The following is a 16,935-nucleotide window of genomic DNA, read 5'->3' as shown; positions in this document are numbered from 1 at the left end:
AACTGCCCTGCGGGTTCCTGGGCAGGTGCAGTCAATGCTCAGTGATGCTCTGGGGACCCTCTAAATTCAGAGTTGGTTTTGCTCCTCTCAAAGTTCCCTTTGGTGAGGACAGGGAGGTTGGGTCCTGCCAGGGTCCTAAAGCCATCAGATGTGGGGTGTGGAGCTCTCCAAGTTCCTGCTTCCAATAGAAGCTGCCATGGGAAAGCCTGCCTAGAAATGCTCCACCAACACAGATGCCTCGTCCACTGCTTTTGGGAGAGCTGTGAATGGACTTGGATTCAGGGCTGGAGCTCCTGACCATGCTAACATGGATCCTGACCACTTTCTGTGGTCACTGTTGAGGGCAGGGCAGGAGTGTGGCCTCAGTGCCCTCCATGTCTGGGGCAGTATCTTCCTGTGCTCCACGAGCTCAGAGCCATGGAAGGGCTGCACCCAGGTTTGGGGATCATGGTGCCCTATGACCATTCATCTGCATTTTTTTCCCTCTCCCCCTTCCCCATTTCTGTTTTTTTCAGGTATTACTTTAAGAAAGTGAGCGACGAGTTCGACTGTGGTGTGGTCTTCGAGGAGGTGCGGGAGGATGACACCATCCTGCCCATCTTTGAAGAGAAGATCATTGGGAAGGTGGAGAAGATTGATTAGGCTCCAGGGCGGTGAGGACAGGACTGTGAAGGACTCTGGGACCGGAGGAGAAGGCCTGGGGCAGAGCTGCCACCACGGGCACCAGGCGAGCCCAGGGCAGAGGGCGGCAGCTCTGCCTTCAGCACGGATCTGGGCAAGCTCCAGGATGGCAGTGGATGCCCTTCCACCCCACAAACCTGCCAGTGGGAGCCTGGGCTCCCTCTCCATACCGAATATAAGTGTAATGTAGCATTGTACAGTGCATTAGAAAGTGTAATATGACCTTGTTTACTAAAGCTGCATATTTTTGATATATTGTAATAAAAGGAAAATATTTCCAATGTCACAGTGCTCTTATGTAAATGTAAAACATACAGGTACTGCAGAACTCACCCAAAGTGTACAGCCACCCATCAGACTCGGCTGCTCCATGCTTTCCTGGCACCCTGCCCTGCTCTCCCAGCATGGATGGCTCTGGAGCACCACGGGGTAGAGCTGCCCTCACCCCACCGGCTTGGAAGGGGTGACCCCACTCCAAAGGGGCTGTGAAGATCATTGAGCCATTTGGAAGGAGTCACCTGTGGCCCCCTCTGCAGGCTCAGCTGCTGGACGTGGTAGGATGGGTCTTGTTTTCTCCTCCTGAGCTTCCTTGCAGCCGAGTAAATCCCCAGGGGATAGAAGGGTCAGTGCCTGTTGGGGGCTTCCACAGAGCAAGGAGCAGCTCAGAGCCAGGGTGGCAGGCTGGGTGCTGGCATCCCACAGCTTGCACACTCCTGTGCGTCCCCTGTGTCCCCATGGAGAAGGGATTGCTTCCCAGGAGGGTGCTGCAGTTCTGACTCCTCTGTGCCTGGTGCAGACATGCCCAGACCCCTGGGTCCAAGCTCTGGCTTTAGGCAGCGCTCTCTTTAGGAGAGCCATAATGGGGAAGACAAAATACATCTCTTTATGAGCCTGCATCTTTTGTCAGCTTGTGTGTCCCAGGGGAGGCAGCAGGAGGGCACTGCACCAGGGGGGTGGTTGATGCCAGTTTCCAGCCCTGGGAAGCCTCCTGGGGTTACTCAGCTGCAAGGAAGCTGGGGCTGTGCTGGTGCTCCCCCATCCTGTCCTCGCCCAGCCCAAGCCCTGCTCTGTGCCAGCTCCTTTAGGGAGCCCTTGCCCGCCCACCGAGGGGTTGCCCCAAAGCCCGGGGGCCCAGGGTGGCACTGCCCTGCTCAGAGCCCAGCCCCAGCAGTGTGGCACTGCCAGGAGCCCAGGGCACCGTGCCAGGATGGGCTGTGCCTGTTGTACACCTCACCGAGTGCCTTTAAACACGGGCTGGACTTGCCTAAAGCACTGGGTGAAGTCCAGCAAAATCTGCAAATGTTTTCAGCCCGGGAACTGTCACGAGGGGTTTGGCTCCGTTTTTTGAGGTTCTGATGGTGGTGTGTCTGGTGAGGGTGTTGGCGTGCCCGGGATTTCCGTCCCCCCCTTTTTTTTGGGGGGTCCCTGTAAATATGTACAGTGGCCGTGCAGCCCCAGCATTTCCTCTGCATTCTCATGTGCTGACTTGTACAATGATCTTTTCAAAGGTACTTGGATAAAATGAAATAAAACCCCACATCCCACTGCCTGCTGCTTTTTTTCCTTCCCTGTGGAGCAGGCCCAGGCCCTCAGCAGCCTCTGGGATAGACAGAGGATGGGGCAGGATTGGTGAAGGGCACAGGGTGGGACTGGGGCTGCTCTGAGCTCCCTGGAGGGGCGGCTGAGCACATCCTGGCCCAACAGGACCAGCATGTTGCCCCTGAAGGAATGGCTCAGCAGAGAGGGGACAGTGCTGGAGTTGCCAGAGGCTACAGGCCAGGCTTACATGCCCGTAGAACCCCATGTTGCCTGCCTTGGCTGTGACAGCAGCTCCTGGGGATTGCCTGGGTCTGGTGTGTCATGAAGGAGAGACCCCAGCTGGTCCCCCATCACCTGAACCCCACCATTGCAGCACGGAGAGCTCCTTGGCCACCTGGTGCCATTGCAGGGTTGCCAGGATCAATGCAATGGCACAGCTGCCCCAGGAGGACACAGGCCCTGCTGTGTGCCCAGGACAGGTGGCTGCTCCCAGCACATAGACACAGACACAGAGCAGAGCCCACATTGTTTCCAGGTGGTTTATAGCACATGCCTGAGTAGGACAGGGCTCACAGCTCATCCCGGGATTCGTCCGTCCGTGGCGCACTCGGGTCCTCCTTGCCCGTGCCGTTCCCAGGGGCCTTGGTCACCTGGAGAAGGCGGCAGTGAGGCATGGAGGGACACACACCCCCTGCCTGACCCTGTCCCTGTCCCATCCTGCAGGATCCATCCCCCAGCCCCTGACCTCACTCACCGGAGGCTCCTCAGGCAGTGTCCCCCCGTTTTCCAGGAACTTGGAGAAGGTCTCCACATCTCGGCTGCTCTTATACTCAATCATCTGGAGCCATGGGAGCAGAGGGCGCTCAGGGTGCCACCGTCCCCCAGGTGCTGGTGGCCCCACCGGTGCCCACACATACCTTCCTGCCCGGCCCTGCAGGGAAGTAGTGCAGGGTGGGGTAGCCGTGGATGGTGATGTTCTCCAGCTCGTTGGCCGTGGAGTCCATCTTGGCGATGACGATGTCCTCGCGGTCCTTGTAGCGCTCGGCCAGCTCCTCCCAGGCGGCCTCCATGGCCTGGCAGTGGGGGCACCACGGTGCATCTGTGGGGTGGGGACACTGAGCAGGGGGCTGGGACAGGGCTGGGGCTGTCCTGGAGGGGCTGAGCCCCATGGCAGAGCACAGGGAGGGACGTGGGTGGCACTTACAGAACTTGACAAAGACGTTCTTGGTCTCATCGAAAGCCACCTGCTCGAAGGTCTTCCCCACCAGGACTTTAACAGGCTGTGTGTCCCAGTCCTCAGGGGGCTCTGCACTCAGCAGGCGAGGCTGTGGGGACAGTCAGGACAGCCACAGTCTGGGCTGAGCAGTGCCAGAGGCCTCTGAGGCACAGTGCAGGCTGGAGTGTGTTCCTGTGCTGCCTTTTGGACCACATCTTCCCCTCTGCTGCCATCCCAGCTCTGTGTGTCTCCATGGCAGCAGTATCCTGCCTCCTTGCCCATAACAAACCCCCAAATCCTCAAGCCTGGCAGCTGGAGCATCAGCAAACAGGTCCCTGCTGTTCACCACACAACCATCCATCATCCTTGGGCTCCTAAGCCAACAGCCCATCTCTCCCCACAGGGCAGAGCCCATCGTACTGCAGGGCTCACCTTGATCTTGCCATCCAGCACGCCCTGGATGAAGGCGCGGATGGCCGACTCCGAGAAGTTGTCCTGCTCCATCTGGTACTTGCGGTTGTTCTTCATCCTCACCAGGCGCAGGGTGGGGGCGTCAGCAGCGGTCATGCCAAAGAAGGACAGGACATTGGCGCCGTGCCCGGTTACATCCACCACCACAAAGAGCACCTGGGCAGGGAATGGGGGACACTGAGCCTGGGGAGTCCCAGAGCCACCCTCCGTGTCCCTTCCATGGGGCCACCTCACCTCACCCCTGAAGCCACCGGCAGCTGCCCTGAAGCCGTCCTGCAGCGACAGCTGCTCCGGTGAGGACTTGTTGAGGAAGAGCAGCATGTGATGGGGGATCTTGGCACTGAAGATCTGGTTGGAGGTCTGGGGAGGAGGAGGACAATGAGGGCAGGGCAGCCGTGTCTGTCAGGGGACAGTGGCAGGGCTGGGGACGGGCTGTACCTCGTTGGTGAACTCCATCACCAGCTGCAGGCTGTGGACGCGGAGCAGCCGCGTGAGCTCGGCCGTGTCCAGCCCCCGTGCCGGGTCCACAGGGAAGTTTGTCTGTCTCTCATCAAACTGCCAGGGCAGGGGCCTGTGAGGGCTGAGGGGAGGGCAGGATGGTCCCACCACTCCCCTGCCACTCCCTCACCTTCTTGAACAGGCAGACGGTGTCAGCTGACAGCCCGTAGGCCTGGAAGAGCTCCGCTGCCTCTGCCACGCCGAACGTCAGGTCCACCATCTCTGCAGCCACCTCAAAGAACGCCTGGGCTGCCTCACCCTCCAGGTCCTGCACAGCCACCCGTGAGTGCCACAGCCACAGCCAGGCCATGGCCATGATCCAGCCCCAGCCAACCCCAGCCCACCTTGAAGAAGCCGATGGCCACCAGGTCCCGGGAGTCGATGAAGGCTGCGGTGGTGTCGGTGTCCTGCAGCAGCGTGGCGCTGGGGCCCGCCCGGCGCTGCATCCAGAGCACGATGCCCCGGCTGTCCATGCGGCCTGGCACACAGATGTCACCTGACACCCCTCTCCAGGCTGCCACCCCTCCCTGTGCCACCAGCCTCAGCCACCCGCCACAGCACCGTGGCACTGCCCACCATCACCACCTCAGACATCACGCTGTCACCTGTCCATTATCACCACCAGGACATGGCCACCCCTCTCCCCATCACCACCCTATGACACCCACAAGGACAGTGCCACCATCGACCATCAGCCTCTGCCACCCACCCCAGTCCCATGGCAGTGTCCCCCTCGATGGCTGCCAGGGACACTGTGTGGAGCCTCAGCCCTACCGGTGTATTCCAGGGGGTGGGTGCGGTTGCCATCACGGAAGAGCTTGAGCGTGGGGTAGGAGGTGATGCCAAACTCAGTGGCCAGGTCTGTCTGTGCCGTGGCATCCACCTTGCCCAGCCGGGCTGGGCTGGACTCGTTCTTCAGCTCAGTGGCTGCCTGGGCAAAGGCAGGAGCCAGCTGCTGGCAGTGCCCACACCACGGCGCGTCTGTGGGCAGGGGACAGCATTGATAACGGGGACAGGTGTGGGGACAGCCCAATGGCTGTGTGAGCCCACTGGGCCCCAGCCTGTGCCGCTGTCCCACACCCACACCATGTTTTGTGCCCCATGCCCATGCTAAGCACCCTCACCCATGCTCTGCCTGTGTCCCTGCTCCGTGTGTCTGTCCCCATCCCATGCCCTGTCACATGGCCTGTGCCCTTGTCCCTCTGTCCCATAGCCTTGCCCCTGCCCACCCCACCTCCTGTGTCTGTACCCTGCTGTACATGTGTCCATGTCCATGTTCTGCCCACACTCAGCCAGGCCGATCCCCCTGCCCACATTCCCTGCCCCACTCCTGCCCTGCCCACAGCCCTGCCCGCCCTGGGGCACTCACAGAACTCCACCAGCAGCAGCTGGTGCTCACTCAGGGCACGGGCAAAGTTGTGCTCATGGAGCACCAGGACATTGTCCTCCTCCTTGATCTCATCTGAGAGCACTTCATCCTCTTTCTTCTCCTTTTCCTCCTCTTCTATCACCTCTTCATCCTCATCCTCACCCCCCAAAGCCGGGCCCAGCCAGGCCAGCGACAGCACCAGCAGCCAAACCAGCCGGGACCCGCAGCCGCGCATGGTGCCGGCGCTGGAGATGTTGTCCAGGGAGGAGGACGCAGATAAGGGACCTGGGGGCGGGTTGTGCCTGTCCCCTGGGGCTCGTGGCCCTCCGCTACTGGCTGCCCGGCCCGGCCGATAAGGCAGCGGGACCAGGTGGCGTTTTCCAGAGCTCGTCCCCGCCAGGGAGACCCGGCCAGCGGGATGGGGACAGGGAGCAGGGGACAGGGAGCAGGGGACAGGCATAGGCGGTGGGGACACAGAGACACCAGTAAGAGACCAGTCTGTAGGGTTTAATGGCGATGGAAGAGCACAGCCTGCGAGCGGGCGGGTACCGGGCACGGCACCGCCACGGCACGGTCACAGCCCCGGCCCCAGCGATGGGCACGCCGTGAGGACCAGGCGGGCGTCGAGGTTTAAAAAAAAAGAGCAATTAAAAATAACTTTGGTTGCGAAGACCACGACCACGGGCTCTCACTCGCTAAGGGACCCCCCCCGAACCCCTGACGCGACCGGGGCAAGCGCGGCGGTGCCGGGACGGCGGCCCCTGGGCCCCGAGCGCGGGGGGAGCGGCTGCGGGGCGGGCTCAGTCCTCCCAAGCCTTCTTTATGCACAGGCCCCACTCCCAGCTCAGGTGCTCGGCCTTGTCGTCGTCGGTGACGAGCGAGCGGACGCGGTAGGAGCCCCGCGCCAGCCACCCCCGCGGCGCCTCCTCCGCCGGCGTCACCACCTCGTACTCCTCGGCCCGCGGCGCGTAGCTGCCCACCATGAACACGTCGCGGTCCACTGGGCCGGGAGGGGACAGAGGGACGGGTGAGCGGGGCCGGGGTGCCGTGGGGGTCCCCAGCCCCCGCCCCAGCCCCCAGCCCCACTCACCGGGCCGGCCCCGGCGGTAGGTGAGGTGCAGGCAGCGCAGCCCGCAGACGATCTCCCTGTTCACCTGCGGGCACAAGGCAGCGGGGACTGGGGGACTGTGCCCACGGCATAGGGACCCCTGGAATCCTGACATCCACGGTTTCCAGGATGTCAGGATTCAGCAGCATCAAAGGCTGGCGGGTAACTCCAGGAGGGGCAGGGACTCAGAGATGGCAGGGATCCCCCCCAGGAGGGGCAGGGACCTCTAGGAAACCCTTGGATAGGCAGCACTGCTGGGATCTCTGGGAGAAGCGAGGATTCTGGGGTGGCAGGAACCATGGGGTGGCAGGAACCGTGGGGACAACAAGGATCCCCAGGGTGGCAGTGACCCAGGAGGGAACTCAGGGTGGGCAGAGACCCCCAGAGGGGCACGGACCCCAAGGGTAAAGGGTGGAAGAGGATATGCCAAGGCAGAGACCCTGGGACAAGCAGGGACCCATGGGTGGCAGGAGGGACACTGTGGGGCAGGGTCCCAGCGTAACAAGGACCCCTCAGGGTGGGGAACCCCTGGTGTGGGGGCAGCAGAGCACCACGCACTCCCCTCACCTTGAAGGACACCTTCACTCTGTAGTCCACCCCTTCCTTCAGCACAAAGGCCCGGCCTCTCAGCTCCTCCAGGTCTCCTGCACAGGCAGATGGACCATCAGCCCAGTACCCCTTCTTCCTCCTCCCCCTTCTCCTCCTCCTCCCCGCCAGGTGTCCCCAGGCTCACCTGTCAGGTCCATGGTGATGGGCCCTGGCGCCTGCTCGCACATCAGTGTCAGCTTCGTCACCTGCACGTTGGGCACGCTGGCATCTGGGGACAAGCAGCAGGGCCCAGCCCTTACCCACCATGGCCAGCCCCACCATCACCTCCATCCCAGAGAGCCAAGGGGCTGCTCATGGCTGTGTGGGAAGGGCCACAATGTCCGTGGTGGGGTGTTAAAGTGAGTGAGTGCCAGGCAGGGCACAGGAGAGCAGGTGCCCCTCAGGTCACCCCACCACTGCCCTTTGGGGTAAGATCACGTTTAAAGGACCCTGACATGAGTATTTCCCAGGGGATACCATTCCCTGGCTCAGGAGCAGAACAAGGGGGAGCAGAGGATGAGGAAGCAGCGCGTGCAGTCAATGAATGCACCCCTTGAGGTGGGCACTGGTCTCATTCACCCCTCAGCCCACCCTGCCCTGCCCCAGCTTTCACACACACCACGGTGCCCCCCCATGCCCCCGCTGCTGTGCCGGCTCTCCCCCCCCCCCCCCAGTTTGCACCCTCCTGGATGAATTCCTGGATGGACATGAACGGTGCCGGGCCCGTGGAGCTCCCCGGTCACCCCCAGCGCAGAGCAGCACCGGCCCGGGGTGGGGAGCCCGTGGGGGCCATGGGGGCACGGTCTGGTCCCCCGGGCAGCGGTGCTACCCCGGTGCTCCACCCCCGCCCCCGCCGCTCGCTCCTCTCTGTCATCCCCATGAATTTCCCGGTTCCCTGTAGCCGTTCCTATGGAAACTGCGGCGGTGATCCCGTAACCACGGCAACTGCGGGGTCCCCGGGCCCCGGCGCTGTCGGCGGGGAATGCCGGGCTCTGTGCGCGGGTGGGGGGCACGGGCGGCGCCCACGGGCGATTCCAGCCGGGATGCGCCCTCCCCGCCGGGGATGCCCCGCGGGGCGCTCCCTGCCCGAGCTCCCCGAGCCCGCTGGGGCCGCCGGGGTGCCCAAAGCCGCCCGCAGCCCCAGCCTTACCCACGGCAGCGGGGATGGCACCCAGCAGCGCCTGCTTGTACTTCCGCAGGCTCTCATCCCCCGGGTCCAGCTCCTGGATCTCCCGCAGGCTCTTCTTCTCCGGCGTCTTGTACGCCAGGGCCGCGTCGGCATCCTCCTCCTCCTCCTCCAGCGATAGCGTCACCCCCTCCTTGTCAGCCATGATGTCTGCGGGGGACAGGCGGTGGCAGCTCCGGGGACACCCCGGGGACACCCCCTGCCCCCGACACGGAGGCTCCGCTGGGCAGGGGGTGGCTGGGCTGTGACAGGGGAATCCCGCGGGGAGGCCAGGCCGGTGCCCTGCCGGAGCCGAGGCCAGGCTGCCGGGCTCGGTGTCCCCAAGGCCTGGTGGCACAGCTGAGACCCGCGGTGTCGCCGCCGGCTGAATTCCGCACGGTCATGGAGCAGGGCGAGCTGGTGCCTGCGCCGCGGGCTCGCTCTGGGGGGCGCTTGGAGACCCCTCCAGCCCCCAGGGCCCCTTGGTGTCACCCGGAGAAATCCTTGTCACCGCCCCACAGTCCCTCCAGCCCCACTGGGTACCCTCCTGCCCCATCTCCCACCCCAAACCCAAACCAGCAGCGCTGCAGGGCAAAGAGGCATCGCTGGGATGGTGGCTCCGGTGGCTCTGGTGCTGCCAGACTGCTCGGGGGGCACAAGCATGGCTGATGTCCCCACAGTCCCTGACTCTCCCTGCCCACTGCATCACCACCCCACTCCTGTGACTGCGAGCACTGAGCTCCCCAAAACCCCTGGAACTCCGTCCCGGGGGACACGCTGGGAATACAGCACGGGGCAGAGAACACTGCCTGCTCAGCCCCGCGGCCGCAGGGCCAAAACTCGGGGTCGGTCTGGCCAAGCTGTGGGTCCCAGGGCAGTGGCAGCCATGGGGACAGAGCAGTGGCAGCGATGGGGACACAGCAGTGGCAGGGATGGGGACACAGCAGTGGCAGGGATGGGGACACAGCAGTGGCCCTGCTGCCCCTCTGGCCCCCCCGCGGCCCTGCCCCTCGGCTGTCACGGCAGCATGGGGGCACTCCCAGCCCAGGGATGCGCCCACCCCGGGACTCGGGGCTGCCCGCGGGTGGCAGGGCAGGGTGGCCTGGGCCAGGTGCCACAGGCAGCGAGGGGGACAGCGGGGATGTCCCCCGTGGGACGCTCCGGTTCCCCCGGGCCCGGGGTGCTGCTCTCTCATGGATGCACCGGGCACCCGGGGGATGCTAACCGACTGGCACTCGGAGCGACGCCCGCCCTCCCTCCCTCCCGGGCAGTGCCCCCCGGCGCTGCCCCCCGGCCGCCGCCGCTCACCTCGGTAGCACAGCGCCAGCCAGAGCAGCTCCAGCAGCTGCCCGCCGGCCTCGCACACGTCCAGGCCGAGCATGGCCGGGCCGTGCCGGGCCCGCCGCCCCCGGGGCCGGGCGGGGCGGCCGCTGGCGGGGCCCGGGGCGCGGCTCTGCCGGTGCCGGCGGCTCCTCCCGCCCGCTGCCGCCGCGCTCGGCGGTGCCGGCTGCTCCCGAGCGCTCCCCGCTGCGCTTCCCGGCGCTGCCCGGCGCGGCCCGGCGGGGCGGCGGCGGCTCCCGCAGACGCGGCGGCTCCGCTGCCCGCCCCCGCCCGCCCCCGCCCCTCGGCGGCTCCAGCCCCGCCGCTCGTGGGCGGCGAGACTGCAGTGAGCTCATCGCCGGGCGCGCCCGCCCCGCGCTGCCCGCACCCCGCGAGCCTCCTGGTGTACCCTCAGTGCACTGCGTGCCTCCCAGAGCATCCTCTGGGTACCCTCAGTGCACTGCGTGCCTCCCAGAGCATCCTCTCTGTACCCTCAGAGCACTGCCTGCATCTCTCGAGCATCCTCTCTGTACCCTCGGTGCACTGCCTGCATCCAAGGAGCCTCCTGCCTGTTATCTCAGGGCACTGCCTGCATCCCAGAGCATCCTCTGGGTACCCTCAGGGCACTGCCCATGCCATGCCCGCACTCTGCCCAGCACCTCGCTCGCAGTTCCCGCACCATGCCCGCGCTGTCCGCAGCCCCGCACGCTGCCCGCACCCCTCGAGCATCCCTCCTGTCCCCTCAGCGCTCCGCCCGCCCCCTGCCCGCGCCGCCACCCCGCAGCCACAGCGGTGCGCGTTCCCCTCCGGGGCACCGGGAGGCTGCGGGGGCAGCGGGGGCCGGGTGTGCCGGGGATGCCACGGGCAGGGTCAGATCGGCCCCGGGGGTCGGGGCCGGGGTTTGGGGCTCCCGGTGGAGGCGGCGGCAGGCGCGGGGGGGCAGCGGGGCGGGACCGGGCGGGACCGGGCGGGGCCGGGGCGGGTCCGGGCCGGAGGCGCGGCGCGGGGCGCGCACCCGCGATGACCATCGGCGGCCCCCGCGGCCGGCACCTCCGCCTCCAGATGCCCTGTCTGCGCAAGGTGAGCTACACCGGCACCGGCACCGGCAGCCGCCCCGCGGGGAGCGGGCGCCGCTCCGGGGCACGGCGGAAACGGGCACCGCCAACGTGGGGAGCGGGCACGGCGAGCACCCGGTGCTGGGACTGTGGGGATCGGGCACCGGCATCGCGGGGCGGGGGTGCCGAGGACACCGGCACGGTGTGGATCGGGTACCGGGCGCTGGGACTGTGCAGACTGGGGCACCGGCACCGTGCGTAGCGGGGACGGGGCGCGGGGACCGTGGGGACCGGACGCTGACACTGCGCTGGGTTACGCGGGCACCGGGGGCCGCCGGCGGAGCGGGTGTGGGATCGGCGGGAGCAGGGGAGCAGCACCGCGCAGCGAGCCCGGGACAGCGGGCACAGCCCGCCCGGCGCCGCCACGGGCACCGGGAACCGCCCCGCGAGGGAATACCCGCGGGCAGCGCCCGGAGCTGAGTGCCCTGCTCCCCACGCCGGGCTGGGCTGCTGCCAGAGCCTCGGCAGAGCTCACTCCCCAAAACCGGGGTTCCCCGGGCCGGGGATGCCGGGAGGATGAGTGTCTGCAGCTCCAGCATCGGCTGCCGGGTGCCTCGGTCAGGCTGTGGCATGCCAGGCTGTCCCCAGGCTGGGCACAAGGTGCCCTGGGGCACTGCGGAGTTCCAGGCTGTCCCCAGGTTGAGCACTGGGTGCCCCTGTCGGGTTGCGGGGACCCGGGTTGTGCCCAGGTCACAGCGTGCCCGGGTCACAGCGAGGGGAGCCAGGCTGTGCCCAGGCCCGGAGCCGCCGTGGCGGGGCTGAGAACGGCGGTTCTTTGCCCGGCAGATGGAGCGGATGATCGTCAGCATGCAGGACCCCGACATGGGCATCAAGATGAGGAACCAGCGCTTGCTCATCACCGTCATCCCCCACGCCATGACAGGTGGGTCCCCTCGATGGGGTGCCCCTCGAGGTGCGTGGGGAAGGCGTGCGGGAGCTCCCCGGGTGTCCCCAGCCCCGCAGCACCGCCGCTCCCCGCCGCTCCCCTCCCGCGCCCCTTGCTCGGCGCTGCAGCTGGGATCAATTATGCATCGGCTGCGCGGGGCGGGCGCTCGCTCGTCCTTGGCAGGGCCCCCGTCACCCCGTGTGACCCCTGGCACTGCCATGCTGTGCCAGGTGCCCCGGCCGAGAACACCCCCATATCAGTGTGGGGATCCCCCCTGCACCCCACTAACGCGGCCTCCATCCCTAGGGAACGACATCGTGGAGTGGCTCATCCAGAAGTACGGCATCACGGAGGAGGGTGAGTGCCCTGGCACAGGCAGTGGCACCGGGGGGACAACTGGGCTGCCGAGCCTGCACGCAGCCCGCAATCCCTTTGCACAGAGTCGCTGCACCTCGGCAACCTGATCGTGAAGCACGGCTACATCTACCCGCTCAAGGACCCGCGCTCGCTGGTGCTGCGGGCGGACGAGTCCCCTTACCGCTTCCAGGTAGGGCCCGAACGCCGGGGCTGCCCCCCGGGCACCCCAGGGCAGCTCCTCAGCCTCTTCCTCCCCGCAGACCCCCTACTTCTGGACCAGCACCAAGTGGCCGGCCACGGAGCTGGACTACGGTAGGTGCCACCGTGCCTCTGGCATCAGCGTGGGCTGAGACCCCTTCCAGCCCTTCCAGCCCTTCCAGCCCTTCCAGCCCCCTGAGCGCCGCCGCTTTCCTGCAGCCATTTACCTGGCCAAGAAGAACATCCGCAAGCAGGGTGACCTGATCGAGCACGAGAAGGTGAGCGGGGCCCTCCCCACTCCTGCCATGGGCTGGGGCAGTCCCTGCTCACCCCGGAGCGGGCGGGGGACGCGGCTGTGCCTGTGCTGGAGCCAGGCCAGGGGACAGGGCCACACCGTGCCTATGTGGCTCCCCAGGACAACTACAACCTCCTGCACAAGCGGATCAACCACACGTGGGACTTCGTGGTGATGCAGGCGCGGGAGCAGCTCCGGTGAGTGCGGGCACGGCCGGCCCCGCCGCGCCCGGGGAGCGGCCGGGATGGAGCACCCGGGTGCCGGCAGGCGGGGTGCCAGCAGCACCTCCCCGCTGCCTCTGCACGGCCAGGGCAGCCAAGCAGCGGCGCAAGGGCGACCGCATCGTCATCGACTGCCAGGAACAGGCGTACTGGCTCGTCAACCGGCCCCCGGTGAGCGCGGGGCGGGGGCGGGCTGGGGGTGCAGCCCTGGCACCACGCAGGCCCCGGCCCGAACAGCGGGGCTGAGGGGCTCAGGGGGTGCCCCAGCCCCCAGCATGGTGCTGTCCTTGCAGCCAGGAGCCCCCAACGTGCTGGAGCAGGGTCCCGAGCGCAGGAACTGCCATACCACCCGTGTGCAGCTGGTGAGTGGGGTGTCCGGGCACCCCAGCGGGCACAGGGCACACCCAGTGCCTGTGCCGGGGTGAAGAGCTGCCCCGGTGGGTGCCCATCCAGTTCACCCCAGGCTGTGCCCACATTTTGGGGTGAGGGGTGAGCCCAGCTCTGCTAACATCCGTGTGCCCCTCACCCTGAGCATGGAGGGTCCGTGTGTCTGTCCTTGCACCAGCATCCCTCTGTGCCAGCACCTCTGGTCCCTGCAGGGAGCCCTGGGGTGCCAGCAGCAGCCACCAATCCCTTCCCAGTGTTGTGACCCCACTAATGCTGCCCTAGCACCCCCAGGCTGCCCTCACTAACCACCCACTTTCTCTTCTCTGCGCCGTGTGCCGTGTCCTGTGCCCACGTAAGTGTCACTAACCCGGGGCTGGTGTCACACTGGGGTGTGGAGGGGGGAAGGCAGGGTTTATTCCATGGGCTGTGCTGGGGAATGAGGCTGGAGGCCACGGGGATGGGACACAGAGTCCCGGGGTGGGGGACTGGGTGCCTGGATTGTCCAGGGTGGTGGGGCAGGACAATGTCCCAGCCCCACCGTGCCCTCACCCAGCCCCGTGCGTCTCTTGCAGACCAAGAACATGGATTACTACAAGCGAGAGGTGAGTGGGGCCAGGGGTGGGGGCAGCTCTGGGGGGCACGAGCTGCCAGGCACCCCAACATCTGCCCTGCGCCTGGCCCCAGATCGAGTACTGCAGGAAGGCCATGGCCAGGACCAGGGTGAAATCCTCCATCTGCCTTGAGGGGTGAGTGGCAGCAGCTGCCCCAGCCACGGCTGGGTCCCTGCCAGGGTGACAGGTGTACCCACACCCCAGCAGCTGGTGCTGGCACCTCTGCACCCCAGCCCTGAGCAGGGAGTGGGGCTGAGGCTCTGCACAGCTCGGGCACATCCCCACCACGTCCCATTCATGTCCCCGTGGTGGCTGGGGTTGGTGGCCCTGGTCTCCTCCAGCCACCACTCCTGGCAGGTACATCAAGTTCAACGAGCAGTATGTGCCCCACGACCCCATCATGTCCGGCTGCCTGCCCAGCAACCCCTGGATCACGGATGACACCACGTACTGGGCCATGAATGCCCCCACGTAAGTGCCCCAGCCCCCCAGAGCCCCAGTCTGCAGGATTGTGGGGTCTGTGGGGTCATGCAGGCTGCCATGGGCTGCCAGCCCCAATGCCACTGTCACCCACAGAGTGACAACCCCTACAAAGCTGCGCGTGGAGCGCTGGGGCTTCAACTTCAGTGAGCTCATCAACGACCCCCTGGGCCGGACACAGCTCCTGGAGTTCCTCAAGAAGGAGTTCAGTGGTGAGGGGGGCCAGCCCCAGCCCTGAAACACCTCTGTCTTGGCACCCCAGACCCACCACTCTGACCCAGCACTGCCAAACCCACCATGTCCCACTGGTGCCTAATCCGCTGCCCCATCCCAACACCACAAACCCATTTAGTGCCTAATCCGCTGCCCCATCCCAACACCACCAAACCAACCCATTGCTGTGTCCTGCCATTCCTCAGCCCTACCACATCCCAGTACTCCCAGTTATCTGCCCCAGTTTCCCTGCCCCAGCTGGCTCTCCCTGTCCCAGGGGACACATACCCAGCCATGGTGGCCTTTGGGGGTTGCCCATGAGGGGTGCCCAGTGTCCCCATTCCCAGCACCGTGTCCCCTCCCCAGCTGAGAACCTGAGTTTCTGGGAGGCGTGTGAGGAGCTGCGCTACGGGGAGCAGTCCCGCATCGCCGAGATCGTGGACTCCATCTACCAGTGAGTGCCAGTGGCTTCAGGAGGAAGGGCTGGGGCTGGTGAGGCCATCCCGGTGCTCTGCCCAGGGCAGGGCCGGGTTCAGCACGTTTGTGGCTCCCCAGGCAGTTCCTGGCGCCCGGGGCCACGCGCTGGGTGAACATCGACAGCAAGACGATGGAGAGAACCCTGGAGGGCATCAAGACGCCCCATCGCTACGTGATGGACGATGCGCAGATGCACATCTACATGCTGATGAAGAAGGTGGGTGAGGGCAGGGCTGGGCAGAGCAGGGCTGGGCAGGATCGATCCTGACCTCTCTGCTCGCCCAGGACTCCTACCCACGCTTCCTCAAGTCGGACCTCTACAAGAACCTCCTGGCCGAGGCCGTCATTCCCCCGGAGACCAAGAAGCGGTGAGGGCAGGGACTGTCCCCTGGGGCCACCAGGGGTGGTCCCCGCCGGTTCTGACCCGGTTCTGCCCGCAGGGTTTTCCCCTTCATGCGCAAACAGCGGCACTCCAGCCCCAGCCCGGCGCTGCTGCTGCCCGCGGGCGATGCCGAGGAGAGGAGCAGGAGCCCTTCCACGGCCCCGGTCCCCGAGGAGGAGAGCTGAGAGAGCTGAGAGCCCCGGAGCGCCCCGACCCAGCACAGCCAGCCCCTGCCGGCAGTAGCACTGAAGGAGAGAAGCCATAACCCCCCCGGAGCCAGGCTGACCCCGCTCACATCCCCGCAGCCCCTGTCCCCCCTCGGGGAGCCGCACCCAGCCGGCCTGGTGCGGGGTCACCCCTGCTCCCCAGCCCGGGCACAGTAAAACCGCACGGGAAACACCGCAGGCTGCCGTGGTTCTTGGGGAGAGGGGCCAGGGAGGTGTCGGCAGGGTGGGAGAGGCACAAAGTGCTGCCCATTTCTGGATTGAGAGCCGTTCTCTGGGCTGGAGGCGATGTCCTGCCATGCCTGCAGCAGCCAGCCAGGGTGCAGGGCCGGGAGGGGACCAGATCTGCCATGGCACAGCCAGCACCCACCGACCTGAGGCTCCCAGGGGCAGCACCAGCCTGGCACGGCCCAGTTGGCACTCAGGGTGCGCCACCCACACCCTGGCGGGGACAAAAGGCCTCTGGAGTGGCCCTGTGGGCTGGCAGGGGCACCAGGAGCAGGGCTGGCAGCTGAGCCACTCTGCTGTGCAGTGCTGTTAATCTGAGCAAGGCTGGGGATCGCCGGGCAGGATTATTCCCCTGCCGGGAGCACAGCCCCAGCTGCACAGGATTATCGCTGGTGGTTACATAAAGGAGAGGGGGGTGATGGCCAGCAGTGCTCAGCCCCGGAGCCCAGCCTGCTCCACACGTACCCACAGGGCAGAGCTGGGCACAGCTCCAGCCCCAAAGGGACAAGGAGGTGCCATCCTGGATCCTGGCTAGCACGCACGGGAGGTTGGCATGCTGGGGGTGATCCTGCCCTGCCACAGAGCCTGGCACAGAGCGAGGGGCATTCTCAGCTCCCTGCTGGGGCGGGGGAAGCTGCTGGAGCCCCGGTGCCAGGGTGGAGCGGGGCCCTGGGTGCAGTGACAGATGGCCCCAGCTCCAGGAGACAGCGCCCGCCACGCGTCTCCCTCCGGCTTGATCCAGATCCAAACCCCGGCATGAGATTTTCGTGCTGATGGACTGCAGAGGGAATCTGGGGTGTAAAACCAGGTCACAGAGCCCCGGGGGGGCAGGGACGGGCTGGCCCGGCCTCGTTATCTAACTGCAGCCTCTCTCCACACGCTGCCTTCTCCCTTTTCCTGCTCCAT

At 66.2% G+C, this 16,935-nt stretch overlaps 4 protein-coding genes across 6 annotated transcripts in view; 2 read left to right on the top strand and 2 right to left on the bottom strand.

Annotated features, from left to right (window-relative positions):
• AXIN1 (axin 1) overlaps nt 1-2,142 on the top strand; it is a 70,260-nt gene extending 68,118 nt beyond the window's left edge. For both annotated transcript variants that reach the window (XM_058815915.1, XM_058815914.1), the window contains exon 9: nt 516-2,142. In XM_058815915.1, the coding sequence (XP_058671898.1) occupies nt 516-642 (127 nt within the window). In that variant the 3' untranslated portion in view covers nt 643-2,142. The remainder of the gene's footprint in view (nt 1-515) is intronic.
• A 647-nt stretch (nt 2,143-2,789) lies between these two features.
• Nucleotides 2,790-6,009, bottom strand: PDIA2 (protein disulfide isomerase family A member 2). The gene is made up of 11 exons (XM_058816181.1): nt 5,775-6,009; nt 5,180-5,386; nt 4,750-4,883; nt 4,536-4,673; nt 4,346-4,462; nt 4,142-4,267; nt 3,869-4,063; nt 3,425-3,545; nt 3,138-3,319; nt 2,975-3,058; nt 2,790-2,870 (listed from the first exon to the last, which is right to left on the bottom strand). Exons 1-11 carry the CDS (start codon nt 6,007-6,009, stop codon nt 2,790-2,792), a joined length of 1,620 nt encoding a protein of 539 aa, XP_058672164.1.
• A 264-nt stretch (nt 6,010-6,273) lies between these two features.
• On the bottom strand, nt 6,274-10,099 carry ARHGDIG (Rho GDP dissociation inhibitor gamma). Its single transcript, XM_058816081.1, has 6 exons — nt 9,944-10,099; nt 8,621-8,806; nt 7,616-7,699; nt 7,450-7,526; nt 6,865-6,928; nt 6,274-6,774 (listed from the first exon to the last, which is right to left on the bottom strand). The coding sequence occupies exons 1-6, from the start codon at nt 10,014-10,016 to the stop codon at nt 6,575-6,577; spliced, it is 684 nt and encodes a 227-aa protein (XP_058672064.1). The 5' UTR covers nt 10,017-10,099; the 3' UTR covers nt 6,274-6,574.
• Nucleotides 10,100-11,856: 1,757 nt separating this feature from the next.
• RGS11 (regulator of G protein signaling 11) lies at nt 11,857-15,791 on the top strand. 2 transcript variants are annotated; one of them, XM_058816155.1, is made up of 16 exons: nt 11,857-11,953; nt 12,263-12,313; nt 12,397-12,503; nt 12,574-12,625; nt 12,731-12,789; nt 12,927-13,003; nt 13,117-13,198; nt 13,321-13,389; nt 13,987-14,016; nt 14,099-14,160; nt 14,383-14,496; nt 14,602-14,717; nt 15,085-15,172; nt 15,274-15,412; nt 15,481-15,563; nt 15,636-15,791. In XM_058816155.1, exons 1-16 carry the CDS (start codon nt 11,857-11,859, stop codon nt 15,760-15,762), a joined length of 1,353 nt encoding a protein of 450 aa, XP_058672138.1. In that variant the 3' UTR covers nt 15,763-15,791. The 2 variants fall into 2 exon arrangements, with proteins under 2 accessions (XP_058672138.1, XP_058672139.1); XM_058816156.1 differs by lacking the exon at nt 12,574-12,625 and having other exon boundaries at nt 12,712-12,789.
• The last annotated feature ends 1,144 nt before the right edge of the window (nt 15,792-16,935 follow it).

Source organism: Ammospiza caudacuta, chromosome 17 (genome assembly GCF_027887145.1).
Source record: "Ammospiza caudacuta isolate bAmmCau1 chromosome 17, bAmmCau1.pri, whole genome shotgun sequence".
In the NCBI taxonomy this organism is placed as follows: domain Eukaryota; kingdom Metazoa; phylum Chordata; class Aves; order Passeriformes; family Passerellidae; genus Ammospiza; species Ammospiza caudacuta.
This window is presented reverse-complemented; position numbering and strand designations above follow the sequence as displayed.